At 53.8% G+C, this 25,119-nt stretch overlaps 1 protein-coding gene across 1 annotated transcript in view; it reads right to left on the bottom strand.

Moving 5' to 3' along the window:
- Positions 1-25,119, bottom strand: part of dnah2 (dynein, axonemal, heavy chain 2) — a 232,295-nt gene that overhangs the window by 123,387 nt on the left and 83,789 nt on the right. Inside the window, exons 28-38 of the mRNA XM_078200892.1 lie at positions 24,772-24,952; positions 22,952-23,090; positions 20,008-20,225; positions 17,477-17,575; positions 11,776-11,901; positions 10,993-11,103; positions 9,295-9,483; positions 6,361-6,464; positions 5,057-5,246; positions 3,878-4,058; positions 2,311-2,438 (exon numbers count right to left, since the gene is read on the bottom strand). Coding sequence (XP_078057018.1) covers positions 2,311-2,438; positions 3,878-4,058; positions 5,057-5,246; positions 6,361-6,464; positions 9,295-9,483; positions 10,993-11,103; positions 11,776-11,901; positions 17,477-17,575; positions 20,008-20,225; positions 22,952-23,090; positions 24,772-24,952 — 1,666 coding nt within the window. The remainder of the gene's footprint in view (positions 1-2,310; positions 2,439-3,877; positions 4,059-5,056; positions 5,247-6,360; positions 6,465-9,294; positions 9,484-10,992; positions 11,104-11,775; positions 11,902-17,476; positions 17,576-20,007; positions 20,226-22,951; positions 23,091-24,771; positions 24,953-25,119) is intronic.

Raw genomic sequence — 25,119 nt, 5'->3', positions numbered from 1 at the left:
CTTTGGACACGAAGGGACAATTTAGCATGGCCAATCCCCCTAACCTACACATCTTTGGACACGAAGGGGCAATTTAGCATGACCAATCCCCCTAACCTGCACATCTTTGGACACTAAGGGGCAATTTAGCATGGCCAATCCCCCTAACCTGCACATCTTTGGACACTAAGGGATAATTTAGCATGGCCAATCCCCCTAACCTGCACATCTTTGGACACTAAGGGACAATTTAGCATGGCCAATCCCCCTAACCTGCACATCTTTGGACATTAAGAGGCAATTTAGCATGGCCAATCCCCCTAACCTGCACATCTTTGGACACGACACTAAGGGGCAATTTAGCATGGCCAATCCACCTAATTTACACATCTTTAGACACCAAGGCGCAATTTAGCATGGCCAATCCACCTAACCTGCACATCTTTAGACACCAAGGAGGAATTTAGCACGGCCAATCCACCTGACCTGCATCTTTGGACTGTGGGAGGAAACCGGGTCACCCGGAGGAAACCCACGCAGACACAGGGAGAACGTGCAGAACTCCACCCAGACAGTGACCCGAGGCCAGAATTGAACCCGAGTCCCTGGCTCTGTGAGGAAGCAATGCTAATCACTGTGCCGCCCTTATCCCAGCAGGAAATGGCTCACAGCAGAAGGATCACTCCAGAAGCTGGCTCTATCTATTTGTAATTGTCCCTTGGTTGTACAAAACCTGAGTACTGCTGAAAGGAGAGAGATGTTGTTGAAGCTTTTAGCCTTGCACTCAGCAGGACAAATGCAAGAATACCAAATTTCAAATGATCACAACAATTTACACAGGGGAAGAGGGTGCGGAGAGCGGGACTCTGACTGGCCGAGGGGTGGGTCACAGAGGAAGAGCGGGGTTCCGCCGTGTCTGCGTGGGTTTCCTCCGGGTGCTCCGGTTTCCTCCCACAGTCTGAAAGACGTGCTGGTTAGGGTGCATTGGGCTGTGCTAAATTCTCCCTCAGAGTTACCCGAACAGGCGCCGGAGTGTGGCGACTAGGGGGATTTTCACAGTAACTTCATTGCAGTGTTAATGTAAGCCTTACTTGTGACACTAAGAAATAAACTTTAACTTTAACAGTACATGTGACACACTACAGAGCAGAAGGAAGCCATTCAGCCCATCAAGTCTGCACCGACCACAATCCCACCCCAAGCCCTATCCCGCAGCCCCGCTAATCCCTTTAACCTACACATCTTTGCGCAGTAAAGGGCAATTTAGCATGGCCAATCAACCTAACCTACACATCTTTGGACACTAAGGGACAATTCACCATGGCCAATCAACCTAACCTACACATCTTTGGACACTAAGGGACAATTTAGCATGGTCAATCAACCTAACCTACACATCTTTGGACACTAAGGGACAATTCACCATGGCCAATCAACCGAACCTACACATCTTTGGACACTAAGGGACAATTCACCATGGCCAATCAACCGAACCTACACATCTTTGGACACTAAGGGACAATTTAGCATGGCCAGTCCCCCTAACCCACACATCTTTCGAACTGTGGGAGGAATCCGGAGCACCCGGAGGAAACCCACGCAGACACGGGGAGAACGTGCAGACTCCACACAGACAGTGATCCAAGCCAGGAATGGAACCCGGGTCCCTGGCGCTGTGAGGCAGCAGTGCTAACCACTGTGCCACCGTGCCGTCCTTTTGAAGTTCTGAAGATGAGTTGTACGGGCTCAAAGCTTCACCTCTGTTCCTCTCTCCACCGATGCTGCCAGACCTGCTGAATGTTCCCAGCTGAATGTTTTTTTGTTTTTATTTCAGATTTCCGCGGTATTTGGCTTTTATTCTGTGGTGTAGTGTAGCTGGCTCCCAGGGAATCCTCAGGAGTTGGTTTTATTCTGTGATGTACAGTGTAGCTGGCTCCCAGGGAATCCTCAGGAGTTGGTTTTATTCTGTGGTGTACAGTGTAGCTGGCTCCCAGGGAATCCTCAGGAGTTGGTTTTATTCTGTGGTGTACAGTGTAGCTGGCTCCCAGGGAATCCTCAGGAGTTGGTTTTATTCTGTGGTGTACAGTGTAGCTGGCTCCCAGGGAATCCTCAGGAGTTGGTTTTATTCTGTGGTGTACAGTGTAGCTGGCTCCCAGGGAATCCTCAGGCGTTGGTTAGGAGACATGCCCTGTCCACTTGCAGAAACCAGACCCTGACCCTGGGCAGCAGGCTGTCTCTGGGAGGCCGAAAGGAGAGGGGAAGGACAAAAACACCCGACATAACGGCACGATGAAAGGGGAAGGAATCGGAGTGGTAATCCGGGGGACGCACCTTACAGTTGTTGAATCCTTCTGCAAACAGGATTATCTCAGCGATTAGCGTTGAGTCAGGAACCACCATGGAGATGGGCCTGAACATTGACTTGAGGTTATCTGGAAGCTCTGTCCGCCCAGCGTATCCTGCGATTAACAACAGTGATATTATCATTGTGCCTTCCTGACTCAACCGCTAACTCTTATCCTCTTCCAAAGCTCATATGAGTACAGAAATGGAGGAATGGGAGGAAGCCATTCAGCCCCTTGAGCCTATTCCGCCATTCAATTAGATCATGGCTGATCTGTATATGAACTGTATCGACTCAAGAACAGCTTCTTCCCTGCTGCTGTCAGACTTTTGAATGGACCTCCCTTGCATGAAGTTGATCATTCTCTACACCCTAGCTATGACTGTAACACTACATTCTGCACTCTCTCCTTTCCTTCTCTATGAACGGTATGCTTTGTCTGTATAGCGTGCAAGAAACAATACTTTTCACTGTGTCCCAGTACATGTGACAATAATAAATCAAATCTATGTACTCTATGAACGGTATGCTTTGTACAGTGCGCAAGAAACAATACTTTTCACTGCATGTTAATACATGTGACAATAATAAATCAAATCAAATTAAAACTTCATGTAGCCAGCTGGCTTCCACAACCCTTGATCCTCATCAAGAAGAAGAATCTATCAATCTCAGTTCTGAATTTTTCAGTTGTCCCCGTGGCTTTTGGGGTGGGACAGAGTTCCGGATTTCTACTCCATCTGTGTGAGGAGGTGTTCCCTGACATCAACCCTGAAAGGCCTGACTTCAATTTTAACATTCTGTCTCCCTTGTTCTGAACTCCCTCGGCACGGTGGCACAGTGGGTTAGCGCTGCTGCCTCACAGCGCCAGGGACCCGGGTTCGATACCCGGCTCGGGTCGCTGTCTGTGCGGAGTCTGCACGTTCTCCCCGTGTCTGTGTGGGTTTCGTCCGGGTGCTCCGGTTTCCTCCCGCAGTCCAAAGGTTTGGTGGATTGGCACATCTTTGGAGTGTGGGAGGAAACCGGAGCACCCGGAGGAAACCCACACAGATACGGGGAGAACGTGCTGACTCCACACAGACAGCGACCCGAGGCCGGGAATCGAACCAGGGTCCCTGGCGCTGTGAGGCAGCAGCGCTAACCCACTGTGCCACCGTGCCACTGGGATTGAACCCGGGTCCCTGGCACTGTGAGGCAGCAGCACTAAACCACTGTGCCACCGTGCCGCTGGGATTGAACCCGGGTCCCTGGCGCTGTGAGGCAGCAGCGCTAACCCACTGTGCCACCGTGCCGCTGGGATTGAACCCGGGTCCCTGGCGCTGTGAGGCAGCAGCGCTAACCCACTGTGCCACCATGCCGCTGGGATTGAACCCGGGTCCCTGGCGCTGTGAGGCAGCAGCTCTAACCCACTGTGCCACCATGCCGCCCTGAAGCTCAGCCAATTCAGCAGAATGGAAGCTGGGTTTCGATGACTGAGACACCTGGCGAGATTTGTTTTTAAATGTGTTGAAACATTCCTTCGTGGTAGCGTACGCACCCCTCCCGGAGTCTTACCTGGGTTCATGGTGATAAAGATGCCACAAGACCAGACCAGGTTAATCTCACGACCCTCAAACACGAAGCGGGTCAGGTTGGCAGAGAGCGCGGATAGGATGGAGAGGATTTGTTGGGCAACGACAGACAGGACCTCAATATTGATGCGGTTAAACTCATCAAAGCAACCCCAGGCTCCAGTCTGTACAAACACACACGGGACTGCCATCAGAAACAGCACCTTCTAAATCCACACACCACCCAAAACAATCCCTGCGACACAACGCAGATTAATAACGCGACTGAAATTACACTCACATTCACATCTTCTCTGATATCAAAGACAAATCCCTCAGCACTGACCCTCTGACAGTGCGGCACTCCCTCAGTACTGACCCTCTGACAGTGCGGCACTCCCTCAGCACTGACCCTCTGACAGTGCGGCACTCCCTCAGCACTGACCCTCTGACAGTGCGACACTCCCTCAGCACTGACCCTCTGGCAGTGCGGCGCTCCCTCAGCACTGACCGTCTGACAGTGCGGCACTCCCTCAGCACTGACCCTCTGACAGTGCGGCACTCCCTCAGCACTGACCCTCTGACAGTGCGGCGCTCCCTCAGCACTGACCCTCTGACAGTGCGGCACTCCCTCAGCACTGACCCTCTGACAGTGCAGCGCTCCCTCAGCACTGACCGTCTGACACTGCGGCGCTCCCTCAGCACTGACCCTCTGACAGTGCGGCTCTCCCTCAGCACTGACCCTCTGACAGTGCGGCACTCCCTCAGCACTGACCCTCTGACAGTGCGGCACTCCCTCAGCACTGACCCTCTGACAGTGCGACACTCCCTCAGCACTGACCCTCTGACAGTGCGGCGCTCCCTCAGCACTGACCCTCTGACAGTGTGGCACTCCCTCAGCACTGACCCTCTGACAGTGCGGCGCTCCCTCAGCACTGACCCTCTGACAGTGTGGCACTCCCTCAGCACTGACCCTCTGACAGTGCAGCACTCCCTCAGCACTGATCCTCTGACAGTGCGGCACTCCCTCAGCACTGACCCTCTGACAGTGCGGCACTCCCTCAGCACTGACCCTCTGACAGTGCGGCCCTCCCTCAGGACTGAGTTTCCCGAAGGGAATTTAACTCAGTCTTATACAACGGCAAAGTCAGTGTTGAAATGTATGATGGAGGCTGTGTCTCACCTGTGCCAGTCCCGAGTACATCCGACCCATGGATTTGTAATCCAAGCCCTCGGAGCAGTTCACCACAATCACATACATGCCCAGGGACTTTCCCAGATCCTTCACAGACTCCGTCTTCCCGGTTCCTGCTGGTCCTTTGGGTGATCCACCTCGGTGCAGGTGGAGAGCGGTCGTCAATGTCATGTAACACCTGAAAAGGAGACACCAAGGGATGCTTTAGGCGTGAAGGTGGAGATAGTGCGGGGACTGCATCTTTACTGATCCCCAACTCCCATCTGTATCGCCCGTTCGGGCGGCACAGTGGCACAGTGGTGAACACTGCGGCCTCACAACGCCAGGGGCCCGAGTTTGATTCTGGGCTTGGGTCACTGTCTGTGCGGAGTCTGCACGTTCTCCCCGTGTCTGCGTGGGTTTCCTCCGGGTGCTCCGGTTTCCTCCCACACTCCAAAGATGTGCGGGTTAGGTGGATTGGCCATGCTAAATTGTCCCTTCGTGTCCAAAGATGTGCCGGGTAGGTGGATTGGCCAGGGGAAGTGTGTGGGGTTGCAGGTATAAGACGGGGGAGAGGTTGTGGGTGAGATACTCTGTCAGAGAATCGGTGGCTCTCGAGTCACTGAATGGTCCCTCCTGCGCTGTAAGGATTCTGTGAACAATGCTGTGACCTACCTGTCTGTGTGAGTGGAGTGATTGCCTCGAGGGGATCGCTGTGACCTACCTGTCTGTGTGAATGGAGTGATTGCCTCGAGGGGATCGCTGTGACCTACCTGTCTGTGTGAATGGAGTGATTGCCTCGAGGGGGACGCAGGCACCTACCTGTCTGTGTGAATGGAGTGATTGCCTCGAGGGGGATCGCTGTGACCTACCTGTCTGTGTGAGTGGAGTGATTGCCTCGAGGGGATCGCTGTGACCTACCTGTCTGTGTGAGTGGAGTGATTGCCTCGAGGGGATCGCTGTGACCTACCTGTCTGTGTGAGTGGAGTGATTGCCTCGAGGGGATCGCTGTGACCTACCTGTCTGTGTGAGGGGAGTGATTGCCTCGAGGGGATCGCTGTGACCTACCTGTCTGTGTGAGTGGAGTGATTGCCTCGAGGGGGACGCTGTGACCTACCTGTCTGTGTGAGGGGAGTGATTGCCTCGAGGGGGACGCTGTGACCTACCTGTCTGTGTGAATGGAGTGATTGCCTCGAGGGGATCGCTGTGACCTACCTGTCTGTGTGAGGGGAGTGATTGCCTCGAGGGGGACGCTGTGACCTACCTGTCTGTGTGAGGGGAGTGATTGCCTCGAGGGGGACGCTGTGACCTACCTGTCTGTGAGGGGAGTGATTACCAGCCGCCCCGAGTTGCCCAGATATTCGTAGCCGTACTGGAAATGGGTGTTGGTTTGCCGGATGATGCAGTCATCCACGTCCTGCGGAGGGGAAAATCCTCAGAGATTACAGAGCAGCTCAATCCCCGGCAGTCAGTCTGAGGATGCTACAGGTGCAGCAGCTCAGTGTCCCAGTCACTGAAGCCACCCCGGCTCTACCCTGAGCCCCGGAAGGTGCTCTCTCACACCGCTGCTATTATCCTTCCAGTCTCACAGCTGCCTCACCTCGGTGGGCATTGCTGTGAATCTGATCATTTAACTTCACTGGGCATTGCAGCTGCTGTGGATCCTGAGCTCTGCCATCCATGGTGTATTTTCCAGCACAGGGAGTGAGCCAGGGCTATGAGCCTTAACGCAGTAACCCTCCCGTTAGGCTGAGAGAGCTCGCTCCAGCGTTAGTACCCCTCGTGGCAGCCAAGCTCAATTCAACTCGCTCACCACAGACCTGTCTGCGCTGTGTAGGCACTGGGCCATCAGGACAGGGTGTGGAGGTGCCGGCGTTGGGACTGGGGTAAACACAGTAAGAAGTCTCACAACACCAGGTTAAAGTCCAACATTTGCTACCAAATAAACCTGTTGGACTTTAACCTGGTGTTGTGAGACTTCTTACTGCCATCAGGACAGGCCAACCTGTACAGGCCTTCACAGACAATGCTGTTTGTATGCTGTTGGTCCTGGTGCCTCTCGAGTACCCATGGGAGGTGATTTAACATTGTAACTGCCCTGATAGAAGTCTACAGGACTGTGAGGGGCATGGACAGAGTGGATAGTCAGAAGCTTTTTCCCCCAGGGTGGAAGAGTCAATTACTAGGGGGCACAGGTTTAAGGTGCGAGGAGCAAGGTTTAAAGGAGATGCACGAGGCAGATTTTTTACACAGAGGGTGCCTGGAACTCACTGCCGGGGGAGGTAGTGGAAGCGGAGACAATAATGAGTTTTAATGGACGTCTGGACAAATACATGAATTGGATGGGAATAGAGGGATATGGTCCCCGGAAGGGTAGGGGGTTTTAGTTCATTAGCAGCACGGTCGGTGCAGGCTTGGAGGGCCGAAGGGCCTGTTCCTGTGCTGGAATTTTCTTGGTTCTTTGCCCGTTATGTGATCCCATAGTGACTGGTTCACAAAGTACAGCAAGCCGGACAAAACATACAATACATAACGGGGTGGCACGCTGGCACAGCGGCTAGCACTACTGCCTCACAGTGCCAGGGACCCGGGTTCAATCCCAGCGGCACGGTGGCACAGTGGGTTAGCACTGCTGCCTCACAGCGCCAGGGACCCGGGTTCAATCCCAGCGGCACGGTGGCACAGTGGGTTAGCACTGCTGCCTCACAGCGCCAGGGACCCGGGTTCAATCCCAGCGGCACGGTGGCACAGCGGCTAGCACTGCTGCCTCACAGTGCCAGGGACCCGGGTTCAATCCCAGCGGCACGGTGGCACAGCGGCTAGCACTGCTGCCTCACAGCGCCAGGGACCCGGGTTCAATCCCAGCGGCACGGTGGCACAGTGGGTTAGCGCTGCTGCCTCACAGCACCAGGGACCCGGGTTCAATCCCAGCAGCACGCTGGCACAGTGGGTTAGCACTGCTGCCTCACAGCGCCAGGGACCCGGGTTCAATCCCAGCGGCACGGTGGCACAGCGGCTAGCACTGCTGCCTCACAGTGCCAGGGACCCGGGTTCAATCCCAGCGGCACGGTGGCACAGCGGCTAGCACTGCTGCCTCACAGCGCCAGGGACCCGGGTTCAATCCCAGCGGCACGGTGGCACAGTGGGTTAGCACTGCTGCCTCACAGCACCAGGGACCCGGGTTCAATCCCAGCAGCACGCTGGCACAGTGGGTTAGCACTGCTGCCTCACAGTGCCAGGGACCCGGGTTCAATCCCAGCGGCACGGTGGCACAGCGGCTAGCACTGCTGCCTCACAGCGCCAGGGACCCGGGTTCAATCCCAGTGGCACGGTGGCACAGTGGGTTAGCACTGCTGCCTCACAGCGCCAGGGACCCGGGTTCAATTACCGGCCTCAGGTCACTGTCTGTGCGCAGTGTGCACGTTCTCCCCGTGTCTGCGTGGGTTTCCTCCGGGTGCTCCGGTTCCCTCCCATGGTCCAAAGATGTACAGGTTAGACAGATTGGCCATGTTAAATTGCACCTTAGTGTCCAAAATTGTGTAGGTTAGGGGGAATTAGCCATGGGAAATGTGTGGGGTTATGGGGATAGGGGACTTTATTCCCTGGAGCGTAGAAGATTGAGGGGAGATTTGATAGAGGTGTATAAGATTTTGATGGGTATAGATAGAGTGAATGCAAGCAGGCTTTTTCCGCTGACGCGAGGGGAGAAAAAAAACCAGAGGGCACGGGTTAAGGGTGAAAGGAGAAAAGTTTAAAGGGAATATTAGGGGGGGGCTTCTTCACGCAGAGAGTGGTGGGAGTGTGGAATGAGCTGCCGGATAAAGTGGTAAATGCTTTTAACATTTAAGAAAAACTTGGACGGGTTCATGGATGAGAGGGGTGTGGAGGGATATGGTCCAAGTGCAGGTCAGTGGGACTAGGCAAAAAATGGTTCGGCACAGACAAGAAGGGCCAAAAGGCCTGTTTCTGAGCTGTAATTTTCTATGGTTCTATGGGTCTGGATAAGACACTTTGCCAGAGTCGATGCAGACCCGATGGGCCAAATGGCCTCTTCTGCACTGTAGGGATTCTATGATTCGATGATGAACTGTATGAATCAGTGACAGAGTAGGGACGGATATATTTGTAATGAGATTGAGGAAGAGGCGGAGGCAAGATTTGTCTCAGGGGGAACGGACAGTGTGAGGGGGTGGAAGCGGGGTTTGTCTCGGAGGGGAGAGGGGTTTGTCTCCCGCGGGGTCAGTTACCTTGTCCCAGTAGAGTCGGAGCTGACTGAGCCAGTCAAACGCAGTCACATCCATACACCCCAGCTTGTAGAGTTTGTCGATGACGTCTCGTGCGTGGACTTCCACCGTTACCAAAGCCACGATCTTCAGCCGCATGATCTTTGTGAGGTTTCCACGGATGGCCTCGGAATACTTGCGTAGCATGCTAACCTGCAGAGGCATTGACGGGACGGTAAGGAGTCACCGATCGCACTGACCACCCACAGGGTTATTATGTCTCGCTTCCCCCTTCATCATTAAAGCCCGGGAGGGTCCAGCATCCATTCACCCCCCCCCCGCCCCCAGGGTTATCAAAAACTGACAAGATGGCAGACTCAAAATGCTGGGGCAATTTCTGCTGCAACAGAGTGGGTCAGGAAGGCAGCTCACCACCACCTTGTCCAGGGGCCATTGGGGAATGCTGAGATGTAATGTTTTCAAAAGACAAGATGATGGCTGAGGGAGGAGGGGGTTTGGAGAGCTAAGATCATCGACATTTCACACCAGTGTTGCAGCTGAGTGAAGCCTGCGGGACAATATCCCACCGTCTCCAGTTCGTGCTGCTGGGAGTTACACTGTGAAGCCTACAGGACAATATCCCACCGTCCCCAGTTCGTGCTGCTGGGAGTTACACTGTGAAGCCTCTGGGACAATAACCCACCGTCCCCAGTTCGTGCTGCTGAGGGTTACACTGTGAAGCTGCGGGACAATAACCCACCGTCCCCAGTTCGTGCTGCTGGGAATTACACTGTGAAGCCTCTGGGACAATAACCCACAAGCTCCAGTTCATGCTGCTGGGAGTTACACTGTGAAGCCTGCAGGACAGTAACCCACCGTCTCCAGTTCGTGCTGCTGGGGTTACACTGTGAAGCCTGCGGGACAATAACCCACCGTCCCCAGTTCGTGCTGCTGGGGTTACACTGTGAAGCCTGCGGGACAATAACCCACCGTCCCCAGTTCGTGCTGCTGGGGTTACACTGTGAAGCCTGCGGGACAATAACCCACCGTCCCCAGTTCGTGCTGATGGGGTTACACTGTGAAGCCTGCGGGACAACAACCCACCGTCCCCAGTTCGTGCTGATGGGGTTACACCTGCACCAGGTAACTAGGCTGCCTGACAAAACAGCGGGGCTGCTTTGTCCTGGATGGTGTCGAGCTTCTTGGTTGGAGCCCGCGGCCAACCCCTCCTGCTCATGGACACCATTCAACTGATCAAGACAGTGTGAGTCCTTTCGAAGAGTGAGTCCCACTCTCCTGTCCCTCGCTGTTCCTATGCTTCTTCACTATATCCAGGCTTCTGTAGTTATCCAATTCCCTTTGGAAAGCTGAGATTGACTCTCGTTTCCATCGTGTTAACCAGGCAGAGCATTCTGAATCCTAACCACTCGCTGCCAAAGAGCTTTCTCTCTCACGTAACCTCGGATTATTCTGCTAATCACCTGAATTCTGTGCCCTTCTGGTTCCTGATCCTTGGAAACAGTTTCTCTTTGTCTAAGCTATCTAAAACCTTCATCATTTTAAATACCCCTCCCACCCACTCCAGTCTCTCCACCCGTTATAAACGGCCACTGGGAGGGACACCCGCTGGTCCCTGCGGAACCCGGGGACAGTCAGTGCCCGGGTTCCTCTCCCGCTCCCAACGATTCAGCTGACTGGAATCGGTAGTGAAGCCCGACTCACCTGCTTCCGTTTAACAACCCGGACGGGTTTCTTCTCGCCTTGCTCTTTGGCTGACATCAGAGCCTTGGTGACGTCCGTGGTCCACTGGATCTGGCTGGAGGTGATAAGCATCTGTGAAGAAACGAAGGGCTGGATGTTGGGTGGACCGAGAGGATGGAGGGTAATCGCGGAAAGCAGACTGGGGAATTGCCCAGACAGAGTGATAAACTCTTGGAATCGGAGCAGTGCAGACAAAATCAAACCCACGCAATTATTAAAGACGCAGCTGGTTGCGAGAATAACACACAGGCTATGTTAAGTGAGGTGAGCCAAACAAGCTTTGTTACCTGGATCCATCTTGTGCCACATCAAAGCTGTCGCTGCCATTTGTACCCGAACAGGCGCCAGAGTGTGATGATTTTCACAGTAACTTCACTGCAGTGTTAATGTAAGCCTACTTGTGACACTAATAAAATAAGCTCGAAGCTTAAACTGTGGCCTTGTCCCCCTGTATCTTTGTGAAGTGACATTGCATCGGCCAATACCCCTCTCTCTGGCCGAAGCCACTGTTTGCTTCCTAGCCGTCTTGCTGCGTGTAAATGGCTGCCACTACTTGTCAGCACAACCCTCGCACTTCAACCCGATTCACGGCGTGGGAATAACATTCAAACGTTTCACAAAAGCTGTGGTGCTGCACAGTATAGAAACCCGCTCTGACAAAGCGCAGAGCAGGGAAATGGAAACGACTGCATTCACACTCGGGCTGGTTTACCCTCCGGCAGACCGGGAAAATCCATCACTAACCTGACCAGGCCAATCCTTCACCCACTTGTCTCGTTTGGTAAGCATTTTCTTCAGAGCCAAGCGACTGTCCTTCAGTAAGTCTTTGAGGGTAAAGCGCATGGTGCGTTCCACATCACAGAGCCATGCCTGAGAGAGACAGGGACGCATTAACAAGAGAGACAAAGAGATGTTATTTAACCCCGAGCGTTCAGCTAGACTCCCCAACATTAGCTGATCTACTCGAGAAACCCGGAACGCCCCGGGTCTGTGTTGGTTTTAACAGATCTCTGTCAGGATTTTGGGAGGATTATGATCTGCCTGGGGGTCTGGAGGAGTTAATTAGACTGGCCACTCGATCAATTCTCACTGACCTGGGCAGGAGGAGAGTAGCTGCGGGTATGCGCGTGGACGGCTGGTCTGGGTAGAATCTCCATGACACCACTGTAGTCAAATAGCCGGTTAATGCTCACCACCTTGAACGATGGTGATGAGAGAGGAGGTGCTGGAGGACACATGCTTCCCAAGGAGCCGTTCCCCAACAGGCGGTTGATGTGTTCAAGAGAGGAGGAGAAAATCTCCAAGGGAAAGCAAGGATGCAGGGCAAAACGGTGGCACAGTGGGTTAGCACTGCTGCCTCACAGCGCCAGGGACCCGGGTTCAATCCCAGCGGCACGGTGGCACAGTGGGTTAGCACTGCTGCCTCACAGCACCAGGGACCCGGGTTCAATCCCAGCGGCACAGCAGCACAGTGGGTTAGCACTGCTGCCTCACAGCGCCAGGGACCCGGGTTCAATCCCAGCGGCACAGCAGCACAGTGGGTTAGCACTGCTGCCTCACAGCGCCAGGGACCCGGGTTCGATTCAAGCCTCGGGTCACTGTCTGTGTGGAGTTTGCACGTTCACCTCGTGTCTGCGCGGGTTTCCTCCGGGTGCTCCGGTTTCCTCCCACAATCCAAAAGACGTGTAGGTTAGATGGATTGGCCATGCTAAATTGCCCCTTAGTGTCCAAAGATGTGCAGGTTAGGTGGACTGGCCGTGCTAAATTGTCCCTTAGTGTCCAAAGATGTGTAGCTTAGGTGGATTGGCCGTGCTAAATTGCCCCTTAGTGTCCAAAGATGTACGGGTTAGGTGGATTGGCCGTGCTAAATTGCCCCTTAGTGTCCAAAGATGTGCAGGTTAGGTGGATTGGCCATGCTAAATTGCCCCTTAGTGTCCAAAGATGTGCAGGTTAGGTGGATTAGCCGTGCTAAATTGCCCCTTAGTGTCCAAAGATGTACGGGTTAGGTGGATTGGCCATGCTAAATTGCCCCTTAGTGTCCAAAGATGTGCAGGTTAGGTGGATTAGCCGTGCTAAATTGCCCCTTAGTGTCCAAAGATGTACGGGTTAGGTGGATTGGCCATGCTAAATTGCCCCTTAGTGTCCAAAGATGTGCAGGTTAGGTGGATTAGCCGTGCTAAATTGCCCCTTAGTGTCCAAAGATGTACGGGTTAGGTGGATTGGCCATGGAAAACGTGTGGGATTATGGAGATGGGGCAGGGGAGAGGTCTTGGGTAAGATGCTCTGTCAGAGAGTCTGTACAGACTCGGTGGGCTGAATGGCCTGTTCTGCACTGTCGGGATTCTATGATTTCTATGTGTAAAGGACACAGCCTCTGCCTGTGTGGGATCGAGCGTTACGGGGATAACGGCGGGAAGGTGGAGTTGACGATTATCACATCGATCTCATTGAATGATGCAGCAGACCTGATGGGCCGAATGGCCGATGTGTGCTCCTTCGTCTTACGGATCCACAGGCACAAAGATTGCAAAATGATTTGAACCATCGATGCCTCCTGTTTGTGTCGGACTGCCTGTGATGATCTGAGGGGTTGCCGAACACTGATGGGAGCTTTGACCCACTGCCATTCTCGGTGCTAGGACCAGCCCCCTGCTGTGTGTTTGGGAGGAGGGAAAACAGGACACAAATGATAGGCAACTGGTTAAAGTTACCCAGCAGCTGGGAGCGGCAGGGTACACATGGGCAAGGGGCTGTCTGCTGGCTGTAGAAATCTGTTAACTCCATCAGCTGGCTTTGTGTGACAGTCAGGATAATCACACCCTCAGGCTCTGAGGTTACACAAGGAATATTACCCAATGAGGAGAGGAAACGCAGCTCTGTGCTCCAAGAGAGAGGCTACATTTACCGAGAGTGCGACCCAAGATAGGGTTCAACACGGCAGCCCCCAAACATCAAATACCCACTCCCAGCCAGAACCGATCCCAAAGTACTCGAACTCCTTAATACATTGAAAGGAACTCCTCTGTTTTAAAAGGGACATTAAACAGTTTAATGTGAAATGCCTGAGAGGGAACAGTTTCTAACGGATGTCTTGACTCTATATGTCATCACTGACTGTGGTACTGGCAGCGCTTAACCTTCATCTAATGTTCGCCCAGTGCCTCCTGGGCTGTTAAAGCTTCTCTACCCTGATCACATCAATTGGAAAAACCGACATGGATTTTACAGCACAAGAGGCCATTTGGCCCATCTGCTCCGTGCTGGTGTTTTTGGTCAATGCCAGCTACCTCCCACCCCCTGTCCATCTCACCCCATCACCCTATCCTTCCAATCCATTCTCCCTCATGTGTTTATCCAAATTCCCCCCTTAAACATCTTGATACTATTCACCTCGCATTATGTCCACTCCCTGTGGGAGCGAGTCCCACATTCTCCCAACTCCCTGTGGGAGCGAGTCCCACATTCTCCCCACTCCCTGTGGGAGCGAGTCCCACATTCTCCTCACTCCCCGTTTGAGCGAGTTCCACATTTTCCCCACTCCCCGTGGGAGCGAGTCCCACATTCTCCCCACTCCCTGTGGGAGTGAGTCCCGCATTCTCCTCACTCCTTGTGGGAGCGAGTCCCACATTCTCCCCACTCCCTGTGGGAGTGAGTCCCACATTCTCCCCAGTCTCTGGATAATGAAGTTTCTCCTGGATTTATTAGTGACAGTCTCACATTGCTGTCTCCCACACAGGTGGGAAGATCTCTACACCTAGAGTACTGAAACCCTCCTGAATTTTAAAGGCCTCGATCTGGTCACCCCTCAGCTTTCTCCTTCTGCGGGAGGAGAAGACCAGCTTGTTCATCTTTTTCCTGATAGGTTGTAAGCTTTAAATTCAGTTTCAATGCTTGCATATCTTTCTTGTACCTTCCTCAGCACCTCACCATCCTTTTTATAAAAAGATATCGAGATCAGAACTGTTCAGAGTACTGCAAAGGTGATCTAACCAAGGTTTAATTTTCACTTCAATCCCTCTTGGAGAGAACGCCGCTATTTGCTTTGTAATTTTTGGTGACCTTTGCTAAATTGTGTCCTGACTTTGAAAGATACCTGAATCCGTGTCCCCAGATTCCTTTCCTCCTTCATCCCACCTCTTTTCCACCTTCTCCTGATCATTTATCTGTGTATTTTGAGTCTCGCTTAGAGAGACCAGGGCTGAAACTTTCCCGTCTCGCCCACCGCGGGAAGGTTAGAAGGCGAGAGGGAAAATTCAGTGGACCGTTCAGAGGTCCGTGGAGGAACTTGCGGCCTTGCGGCGCCCGCGGCCGGAGAATCCCGCCCGCGTTTGTTGAAGCTCAGCGCTCCTCAGGACAAACACAAGAATGCCAAATTTCAAACAGTCACAATTTCTACTGCAGGAGAAAGGCAACTCTGATTGGTTGAGGTGTTGCCAAGGAGAAAGAAATCAACAGGGAACTATCGGCTTCCTTGGCTCGCAGGTAATTAAATAAAAAAGGGTGCAAGGCTTGGACATGTTCCTTTTGTTTGCAGAGGGCGGGTCCCTATGAAGGTGCGTCGCTTCGAGTAGCCATTTTGAAGTTTCAGCAATACTCCAGCTCTGTTCCAGCAAGCCAGTTTTTATCTAGTGTCCCTGGGGTGGAGAGTGAGGAGGGGGCTGGACATTTGGAACGACTCAGTGATCTGAGTGAGGAGCTGCAGTCACACGTCATGTGATGGGCTACAAATGGGGTCACTCCACCGCTGACAAAAGTACTCCCCATAGGATCATAGATTGATTTGGGTGGCACGGTGGCACAGTGGTTAGCATTACTGCCTCACAGCGCCAGGGACCCGGGGCAGCATGGTGGCACAGTGGTTAGCATTACTGCCTCACAGCGCCAGGGACCCGGGGCAGCACGGTGGCACAGTGGGTTAGCGCTGCTGCCTCACAGCGCCAGGGATCCGGGTTCGATTCCAGCCTCGGGTCACTGTCTGTGTGGAGTTTGCACATTCTCCCTGTGTCTGCGTGGGTTTCCTCCGGGTGCTCCGGTTTCCTCCCACAGTCCAAAGATGTGCGGGCTAGGTTGATTGGCCATTCTAAATTGCCCATTAGTGTCCCGGGATGCATAGGTTAGAGGGATTAGTGGGTAAATATATGGGGATAGGGCCTGGGTGGGATTGTGGTTGGTGCAGACTCGATGGGCCGAATGGCCTCTTTCTGCACTGTAGGATTCTATGATTCTCCCCATGTCTGCGTGGGTTTCCTCCGGGTGCTCCTGTTTCCTCCCACACTCCAAAGATGTGCGGGTTCGGTTGAGATTGGTGATGCTAAATTGACCCTAGTGTCAGGGAACAGGCTAAATATGTGGGCCATGGGAATCAGCCCTGGGTGGGATTGTGATCAGTGCAGACGCGATGGGCCAAATGGCCTCCTTCTGCCCTGCAGGGATTCTATGACCTTCTATGAATCATAGATCCTAGTTTGCATTGGTGGTTCAATGGTAGAATTCTCACCTGCTACGCTGGAGGCCCAGGTTTGATTCCCGGCCAATGCAAAGCCCCTTCTTTAGGGGTGGCACGGCAGCACAGTGGGTTAGCACTGCTGCCTCACAGCGCCAGGGACCCGGGGCAGCACGGTGACACAGTGGGTTAGCACTGCTGCCTCACAGCGCCAGGGACCCGGGGCAGCACGGTGACACAGTGGGTTAGCACTGCTGCCTCACAGCGCCAGGGACCCGGGGCAGCACGGTGGCACAGTGGGTTAGCACTGCTGCCTCACAGCGCCAGGGACCCGGGGCAGCACGGTGGCACAGTGGGTTAGCACTGCTGCCTCACAGCGCCAGGGACCCGGGGCAGCACGGTGGCACAGTGGTTAGCACTGCTGCCTCACAGCGCCAGGGACCCGGGTTTGATTACCAGCTTGGGTCACTGTCTGTGTGGAGTCTGCACGTTCTCCCCGTGTCTGCATGGGTTTCCTCCGGGTGCTCCGGTTTCCTCCCACAGTCCGAAAGACATACTGGTTAGGGTGGATTGGGCCGTGCTAAATTCTCCCTCAGTGTTACCCGAACAGGCACCGGAGTGTGGCGACTAGCGGATTGTCACAGTAACTTCATTGCAGTGTTAATGTAAGCCTTACTTGAGACTAATAGATAAAATAAACTTCAAGAATCCCTGCAGTGCAGAAGGAGGTCATTCGGCCCATTGAGTCTGCACCAACTCTTACCCAAGCTTACACTGTATTTACTCCATAGCTATTGAAAAGTGTGTATGTGTGTGTGTGTGTGTGTGTGTGTGTGTGTGGGGTGGGGAGGGGTGTGGGGGTTGGTTGAGGCAGACAGGCAGATTCACCCCACTCCTCCCGCCACCCCCCCCCCCCCCCCCCCCTCCCACCCAACCCCCGGAATGGCAGATAGTGTTAATTTGGAACCCTTGGCAGCAGCAGCTAGCGGGAGATGTCCGTACCTCCACGGGTCCCTCGAGCAGAGTGGGATGTTTGAACTCCACGTACTCTCCATCAGCGGCAAACATTCCAGCAGCTTCCATTTTGTTGGTGGTTCCGATCTAGGGAGACACGTTAGTGCGCCTGTTAGCTCAGCGGTTACACAGTGGTGGAGATCTGTACCCTTGGCTGGTGCGGTTATAACACTGCCCGGAGATCACAGGGTTAATCCAGGAACTCAGCCCATGTTCTGGGGGGATCCCGGGTTCGAATCCCGCCCACGGCAGACGGTGGAATTTGAATTCAATAAAAAATATCTGGGATTAAGAATCTACTGATGACCCATTGTCGATTGTCGGAAAAACCCATCTGGTTCCTTTAGGGAAGGAAATCTGCCGTCCTTCCCCCGGTCTGGCCTGCATGTGACTCCAGAGCCACAGCCAATGTGGTTGACTCTCAACCACCCTCTGAAATGGCCGAGTGAGACACTCAGTTGTGCAAGAAGGCAGCTCACCACCAGCTTCCCAAGGGTAACGAGGGATAGGCAATAAATGCTGACCAGCCAGTGACCCACCTGAATGTATGGTTCACTCATATCCCTTACTGGCACAAACCACCCAACCCGACATGGTCTGGCTCCCAGCTCTTAATGCGCTCTGATTCCCCCTTTCCAGAAACTTAGCTGGCAGCGGTGAAGCCTTTCCAAAGGAAGGGGATAAATGCACGCTCGGCCTCTGCCAACATCCTGAGAGTGGCAAAGACGTGTGTGAGTGAGCGGGAGAGAGTGTGTGAGAGTGAGCGGGAGAAAGTGTGCGAGAGTGAGCGGGAGAGAGTGTGTGAGAGTGAGCGGGAGAAAGTGTGTGAGAGTGAGCGGGAGAGAGTGTGTGTGAGAGGGAGAGAGTGTGTGAGAGTGAGCGGGAGAAAGTGTGTGTGTGAGCGGGAGAGTGTGTGTGAGTGGGAGTGTATGAGTGAGAGGGAGAGAGTGTGTGAGTGAGCGGGACTGAGTGTGTGTGTGAGCGGGAGAGAATGTGTGCGAGTGAGCGGGAGAGAGTGTGTGAGTGAGCGGGAGAGTGTGTGTGCGAGTGAGCGGGAGAGAGTGTGTGAGTGAGCGGGAGAGTGTGTGTGAGAGTGAGCGGGAGAGAGTGTGTGTGTGAGCGGGAGAGTGTGTGAGTGTGAGTGTATGAGTGAGAGGGAGAGAGTGTGTGAGTGAGCGGGACTGAGTGTGTGTGTGAGCGGGAGAGTGTGTGTGAGTGAGCGGGAGAGAGTGAGTGAGTGAGCGGGAGAGAGTGTGTGAGTGAGCGGGAGAGAGTGAGTGAGTGAGCGGGAGAGAGTGTGTGAGTGAGAGGGAGAGAGTGAGCGGGAGAGAGTGTGTGAGAGTGAGCGGGAGAGTGTGTGTGGGAGAGCGGGAGAGAGTGTGTGGGAGAGCGGGAGAGAGTGTGTGAGTGAGCGGGAGAGAGTGTGTGTGAGTGGGAGAGTGTGTGAGTGAGCGGGAGAGAATGTGTGAGTGAGCAGGAGAGTCTGTGAGTGAGCGGGAGAGAGTGAGTGAGTGAGCGGGAGAGTGTGTGAGTGAGCGGGAGAGTGTGTGAGTGAGCGGGAGAGAGTGTGTGAGTGAGCGGGAGAGAGTGTGTGAGTGAGCGGGAGAGTCTGTGAGTGAGCGGGAGAGAGTGTGTGAGTGAGCGGGAGAGTCTGTGAGTGAGCGGGAGAGAGTGTGTGCGAGTGAGCGGGAGAGAGTGTGTGAGTGAGCGGGAGAGAGTGTGTGTGAGTGAGCGGGAGAGAGTGTGTGAGTGAGCGGGAGAGAGTGTGTGTGAGCGGGAGAGAGTGAGTGAGTGAGCGGGAGAGTGTGTGAGTGAGCGGGAGAGTGTGTGAGTGAGCGGGAGAGAGTGTGTGAGTGAGCGGGAGAGAGTGTGTGAGTGAGCGGGAGAGAGTGTGTGAGTGAGCGGGAGAGTCTGTGAGTGAGCGGGAGAGAGTGTGTGCGAGTGAGCGGGAGAGAGTGTGTGAGTGAGCGGGAGAGAGTGTGTGTGAGTGAGCGGGAGAGAATGTGTGAGTGAGCGGGAGAGAATGTGTGAGTGAGCGGGAGAGTCTGTGAGTGAGCGGGGGAGAGTGTGTGAGAGTGGGAGAGAGTGTGTGTGAGTGAGCGGGAGAGAGTGTGTGTGAGTGAGCGGGAGAGAGTGTGTGAGTGAGTGAGAGGGAGAGAGTGTCTGATTGAGCAGGAGAGAGTGAGAGAGCAAGCAGGAGTGTGTGAGAGAGTGGGAGAGAGTGTGGGAGAGAGTGTGTGAGAGAGCAGGAGAGAGTGTGTGTGAGCGGGAGAGAGTGTGTGAGAGAGCGAGCGGGAGTGAGTGAGTGAGAGGGAGAGAGTGTGTGAGAGAGCGGGAGAGAGTTCATGAGTGCGTGCAAGTGGATAGTGGATGGCGACAGATCAGCGCTTGGCTGTGACTGACATTTGATGGCCGAATCTGTGCAGGAAGATCAGCCAGACACTCCGAGCGTGCCCATATGAAATTGGTGGGGTGTCAGCACCTAAACGAGGGGTGGGCACGGAGGCAGGTGACATTACCTTTTGCATTTTGAGAGTTTTGATGTTGTCAAAACACTTCTTCATGTGGGGCTGCACTGCCGGGGGGTTGCGGGACTGCCCCAAGATCTCCAGCAGGTCGTCATTAGACAGGAAGTAGAAGCGTGGGAAGATTTGGCGTTTGGTCTCCAGGTACATGTCCAGGGATTTCTCAATCTCCTCCAGCTTGTTATTCATGCCGTTCAATGTGTCCAGGAGACCTGAGGGAGCAACAACAACACCTCATGTTCCAGCACTGCTTCTCAAAGAGACAGCTCTCCAGGAAAAGGGGCTGGAGTCCAAACAGGAAGCAGAAAGGAAACACGGAGACAGTTACAGTGGGAGGTGAGGAGGGAAGTGGGAGGTAGTGGGTCACTGTCTGTGTGGAGTCTGCACGTTCTCCCCGTGTCTGCGTGGGTTTCCTCCGGGTGCTCCGGTTTCCTCACACAGTCCAAAGATGGTTAGGGGGACTAGAGGGATAAATACAGGGGGCTACGAGGGCCAGGGTAAGAGTAAAGTTTATTTATTGGTCACAAGTAGGCTTACATTAACACTGCAATGAAGTTACTGTGAAAATCCCTTGGGAACTACACTCCGGCACCAATGCACCCTAACCAGCACATCTTTCGGACTGTAGGAGGAAACCGGAGCACCCGGAGGAAACCCACGCAGATACAGGGAGAATGTGCAGACTCCACACAGACAGTGACCCAAGCCGGGAATCGAACCCGGGTCCCTGGCGCTGTGAGGCAGCAGCGCTAACCCACTATGCCAGCATGCTGCCTCTACCGATGCTCTGTCAGAGAGTCAGTGCAGACTCGATGGGCCGAATGACCTCCTTCGGCACTAAAGGGATTCTATGATTCTAGGAAGGAAGGGATCCAGTGACTTTGAAAGTGCGGGTGAGGGAGGAGGCAGGGCTGATGTAGGGAGTTGCAGGGACCAGGCGGTTGAAGGGGCTGCCAGGATCAGTTCATAGGACAAGAGCAAGGACAAAGTGGGCCAGGGGACACGATTAAATTCTGGTGCCGTCCAAATGGCTAAACAAGGGGCGACAAGTTGTGCATTCACCGTGACTTACAGTGTCACTGTAATGACATCCTGATCAGAATCGTGACTGCATGAGATCACCCACCGCAGCAATGCGGATTCTGTTTGACTTCTGCTCTCTAACTCTGCTTGTCCGGGGACTGGGGACAATGTGGGACTCGCTCCCACAGTCGCTCCGTTTGGCTCAGGTCCACTCCCAGGGCTGACGGCCTCGTTGCAGTTCTTCTTCCTTGTTCTCTACCACCCTCTCCACCAGCTCCGTCAAATCATAGAATCCTACAGTGCAGAAAGAGGCCATTCGGCCCATCGAGTCTGCACCAACCACAATCCCACCCAGGCCCTATCCAAATATCCCTACATATTTACCCACTAATTCTCTAACCTACACATCTCAGGACACTAAGGGGCAATTTTAGCATGGCCAATCAACCTAACCCGCACATCTTTGGACTGTGGGAGGAAACCGGGGCACCCGGAGGAAACCCACGCAGACACGAGGAGAATGTGCAAACTCCACACAGACAGCGACCTGAGCCAGGAATCGAACCCAGGTCCCTGTAGCTGTGAAGCAGCAGTGCTAACCACTGTGCTACCGTGCCGCCCATAATCCTTCAATTATCTTAAATCACTCCATTAGATCGATCCCAAATCTTCCAAACACGTTGGAATACAACCCTGGTCTATGCAACCTGGCCTCGTACATTTGTCCCTGTAGCTTCTGACGCTGTGAATCTGAGCGGCACTCCCTCCAAGGCCAATAGCAGGTAAATGCTGGGAGGAAGTCTTCACTCGGGGGAGAGTGTAGAACCAGAGGAAATAGCTGCAGAATAAGATGCTCATTTATATAGAAACATAGAATCTAGAAGCAGGAGGAGGCCATTCGGCCCTTCCAGCCTGCTCCGCCATGCATTACGATCATGGCTGATCATCCAACTCAATATCCTCACCCCACGTTCTGAGGGAAAAGGGGATAATCACAGAATCCATACAGTTCAGAAGGAGGCCAGAGCAGGAGTTTCCCCCCCATATCCCTGATCCCTTTAGCCCCAAGAGCCATATCTAATTTCTTCTTGAAATCACACAACGTTTTGGCCTCAGCTACTTTCTGTGGGAGTGAATTCCACACATTCACCACCCTCTGGGTGAAGAAATTTCTCCTCACCTCAGTCCTAAAAGGTTTACCCCTTATCCTCAAACTGTGACCCCCTCGTTCTGGACTCCCTCACCATCGGGAACATTCTTTCTGAATCTACCCTGTCTAATCCTGTTAGAATTTTATAAGTTTCTATGAGATTCGCCCTCTCACTCTTCCAAACTCCAGTGAATATAATTCTAACCGACTTAGTCTCTCCTCATATGACAGACCCGCCATCCCAGGAATCAGCCTGGTAAACCTTCGCTGCGCTCCCCCTATAGCAAGGACATCCTTCCTCAGATAAGGAGACCAGAACTGCACTCAATACTCCAGGTGTGGCCTCACCAACGCCCTATACAATTGCAGCAAAACATCCCTTTCCCTATACTCAAATCCTCTCGTTATGAAGGTCCAACACACCATTTGACTTCTTTACTGCCTGCTGTACCTGCACGCTTACTTTCAGCGACTGATGCACGAGGACTCCCAAGATTTGAGGAAGAATTCCTTCTCTCAGAGAGTGGTGAATCTTTGGAATTGTTTTCACTCAGGAAGCTGTGAATCATTTCCAAGGCTGAGATTGATTGGTTTTTAATGTGTTGGGGAATTGGGGTTATGGAGACAAGGCGGGAAAGCGGAGTTAGATCAGCCATGACCGTATTAAATAGTGGAGGAGGCTGGAAGGACTGAATGCCCTCCTCCTGTTCCTATTATGATCTTTCCACATCCCTGCTGAGATGCGGGGCCCGGAATTGAAGGTACCTGGGTGATGGGTTCCCCGGAGAGCATTGGGTTCCTGGACCAGACGATGCATGATGATCTTCCACTGCGAGTCGATGTTATCAAACTCCGCTGACTCTCGGGGCAGCTGCTTTCTGATGTCCTCACCGAGGAATATGTTCTGCAGCAACAAAAAGAACCCGGGAGTTTGTTCAACAGCAGAACTGGCTCCGGGCTCCCACTCACTCTTCCCTGAGTGCCCGGGATCGTCACTGAGGTTCCCACTCCCATCACCCACTGGCTAGGGTCAGTGATGATGTGGAGATGCCGGCGTTGGACTGGGGTAAACACAGTAAGAGTTTTAACAACCCCAGGTTAAAGTCCAACAGGTTTGTTTGGTAGCAAATGCCATTAATTTTCGGAGCGCTGCTCCTTCGTCAGATGGCGTGGATATCCACTCCACTGAGATTTCCACTCCATCTGACGAAGGGGCAGCGCTCCGAAAGTTAATGGCATTTGCTACCAAATAAACCTGTTGGACTTTAACCTGATGTTGTTAAAACTCTTACTCGGGTCAGTGAACCAGGGTAGAGTGGAAGTTTGAGCCAGGACCCCTGCAGTCTCATATCAAGGAGAATATTCACCTGGCAGGGTAAACTATTCTCTCCATCCTGTTATCAAACTGCTATGCACAGTAAAAATAAACTTGCAGGCATCTTATCAGTTTGCATCTGAGGGAATTCCCACTTGCCTGTTGGATTGGAGGATATTGATGGATGGTATTTCTCTCGGCAGTAAGCTCACAGCTGTACAGTGTTTGCTGCCAAAAGTCAGACATAGACACACACGCAAACACGTGCACACACATACACAGAATGCACAGACACACAGAATGCGCGCGCACACACAGACACGCGCGCACACACACACACAGATGCACGTGCACACACACAGAATGCGCACACACACACAGATGCGCGCGCACACACACACAGATGCGCGCGCACACACAGACGTGCGCACACACACAGACGCGCGCGCACACACAGACGCGCGCGCACACACAGACGCGCGCGCACACACACAGACGCGCGCGCACACACACAGACGCGCGCATGCGCACACACAGACGCGCGCACGCGCACACACACACGCGCACACACACAGACGAGCGCGCACACACACACACACGCGCACACATACACACGCGCACACACACACACAGACGCGCGCACGCGCACACACACACGAGCGCGCACACACAGACGCGCGCGCACACACACATGCGCACACACACAGACGAGCGCGCGGACACACAGACGTGCGCGCACACACACACAGACGCGCGTGCACACACACATGCGCACACAGACGAGCGCGCGCACACACACAGACGAGCGCGCACACACAGACGCGCACGCACACACACACACAGACGCGCGTGCACACACATATGCGCACACAGACGAGTGCGCACACACACACACACAGACGCGCGCGCACACACACAGACGCATGAACACAAACAGACACGTGTGCGCACACAGACGCATGCGCGCACACAGATGCGCACGCGCACACACAGATGTGCGGGCACACACAGACGTACACAGACACGCACACACACACTCACTGACACGCGCACGCACGCACACATGCGCGCACGCACACACACGCGCGCACGCACACACGCCAACCTCATTGGTCATGGCCAGGGGGCTGTTTGTGGGGGCTTGCTGTGCTCAGAACCGGCTGCCATGTTCCCTATGGGCCCGGAAGCACTTTGGGAACATCCTTAAGCAGTGGGTTAACTCTGCGCGGTTGGTCACTCAGTGTAATATACCTGTGAAGGAGTCAGTTACCTCCAGATACAGCCACTGCCTCTGTACGGTAAGGATAATTTCTATCACCTCCAGGATTAGAGAGAGGCACCGCTCCCAATAATCCACCAGCTTGTCAAAGGCCCTCAGATACGGGGAGGACTTCATGGTCGACAGTGTGAGTTGGTTTTCTTCCAGCGCCTGGAAAATTTCATCCGTCCCCCTGGACACAGAGATTAAAGACAAACATCAGTTCATGGCACCCGCGGGATCATGAATCGGGCACTTCACACGATTAGTCAGAGGGGTAGGGGGACAGCGTCTGCACCAGGAGCAAACAACTGGGGTATTAGACACACTGCAGCTGGGGTATTAGACACACTGCAGCTG

Source organism: Mustelus asterias, chromosome 31, assembly GCF_964213995.1.
Source record: "Mustelus asterias chromosome 31, sMusAst1.hap1.1, whole genome shotgun sequence".
NCBI lineage: Eukaryota > Metazoa > Chordata > Chondrichthyes > Carcharhiniformes > Triakidae > Mustelus > Mustelus asterias.
The sequence above is the reverse complement of the archived record's forward strand: the minus strand, read 5'-3'. Positions and strand labels throughout refer to the sequence as shown.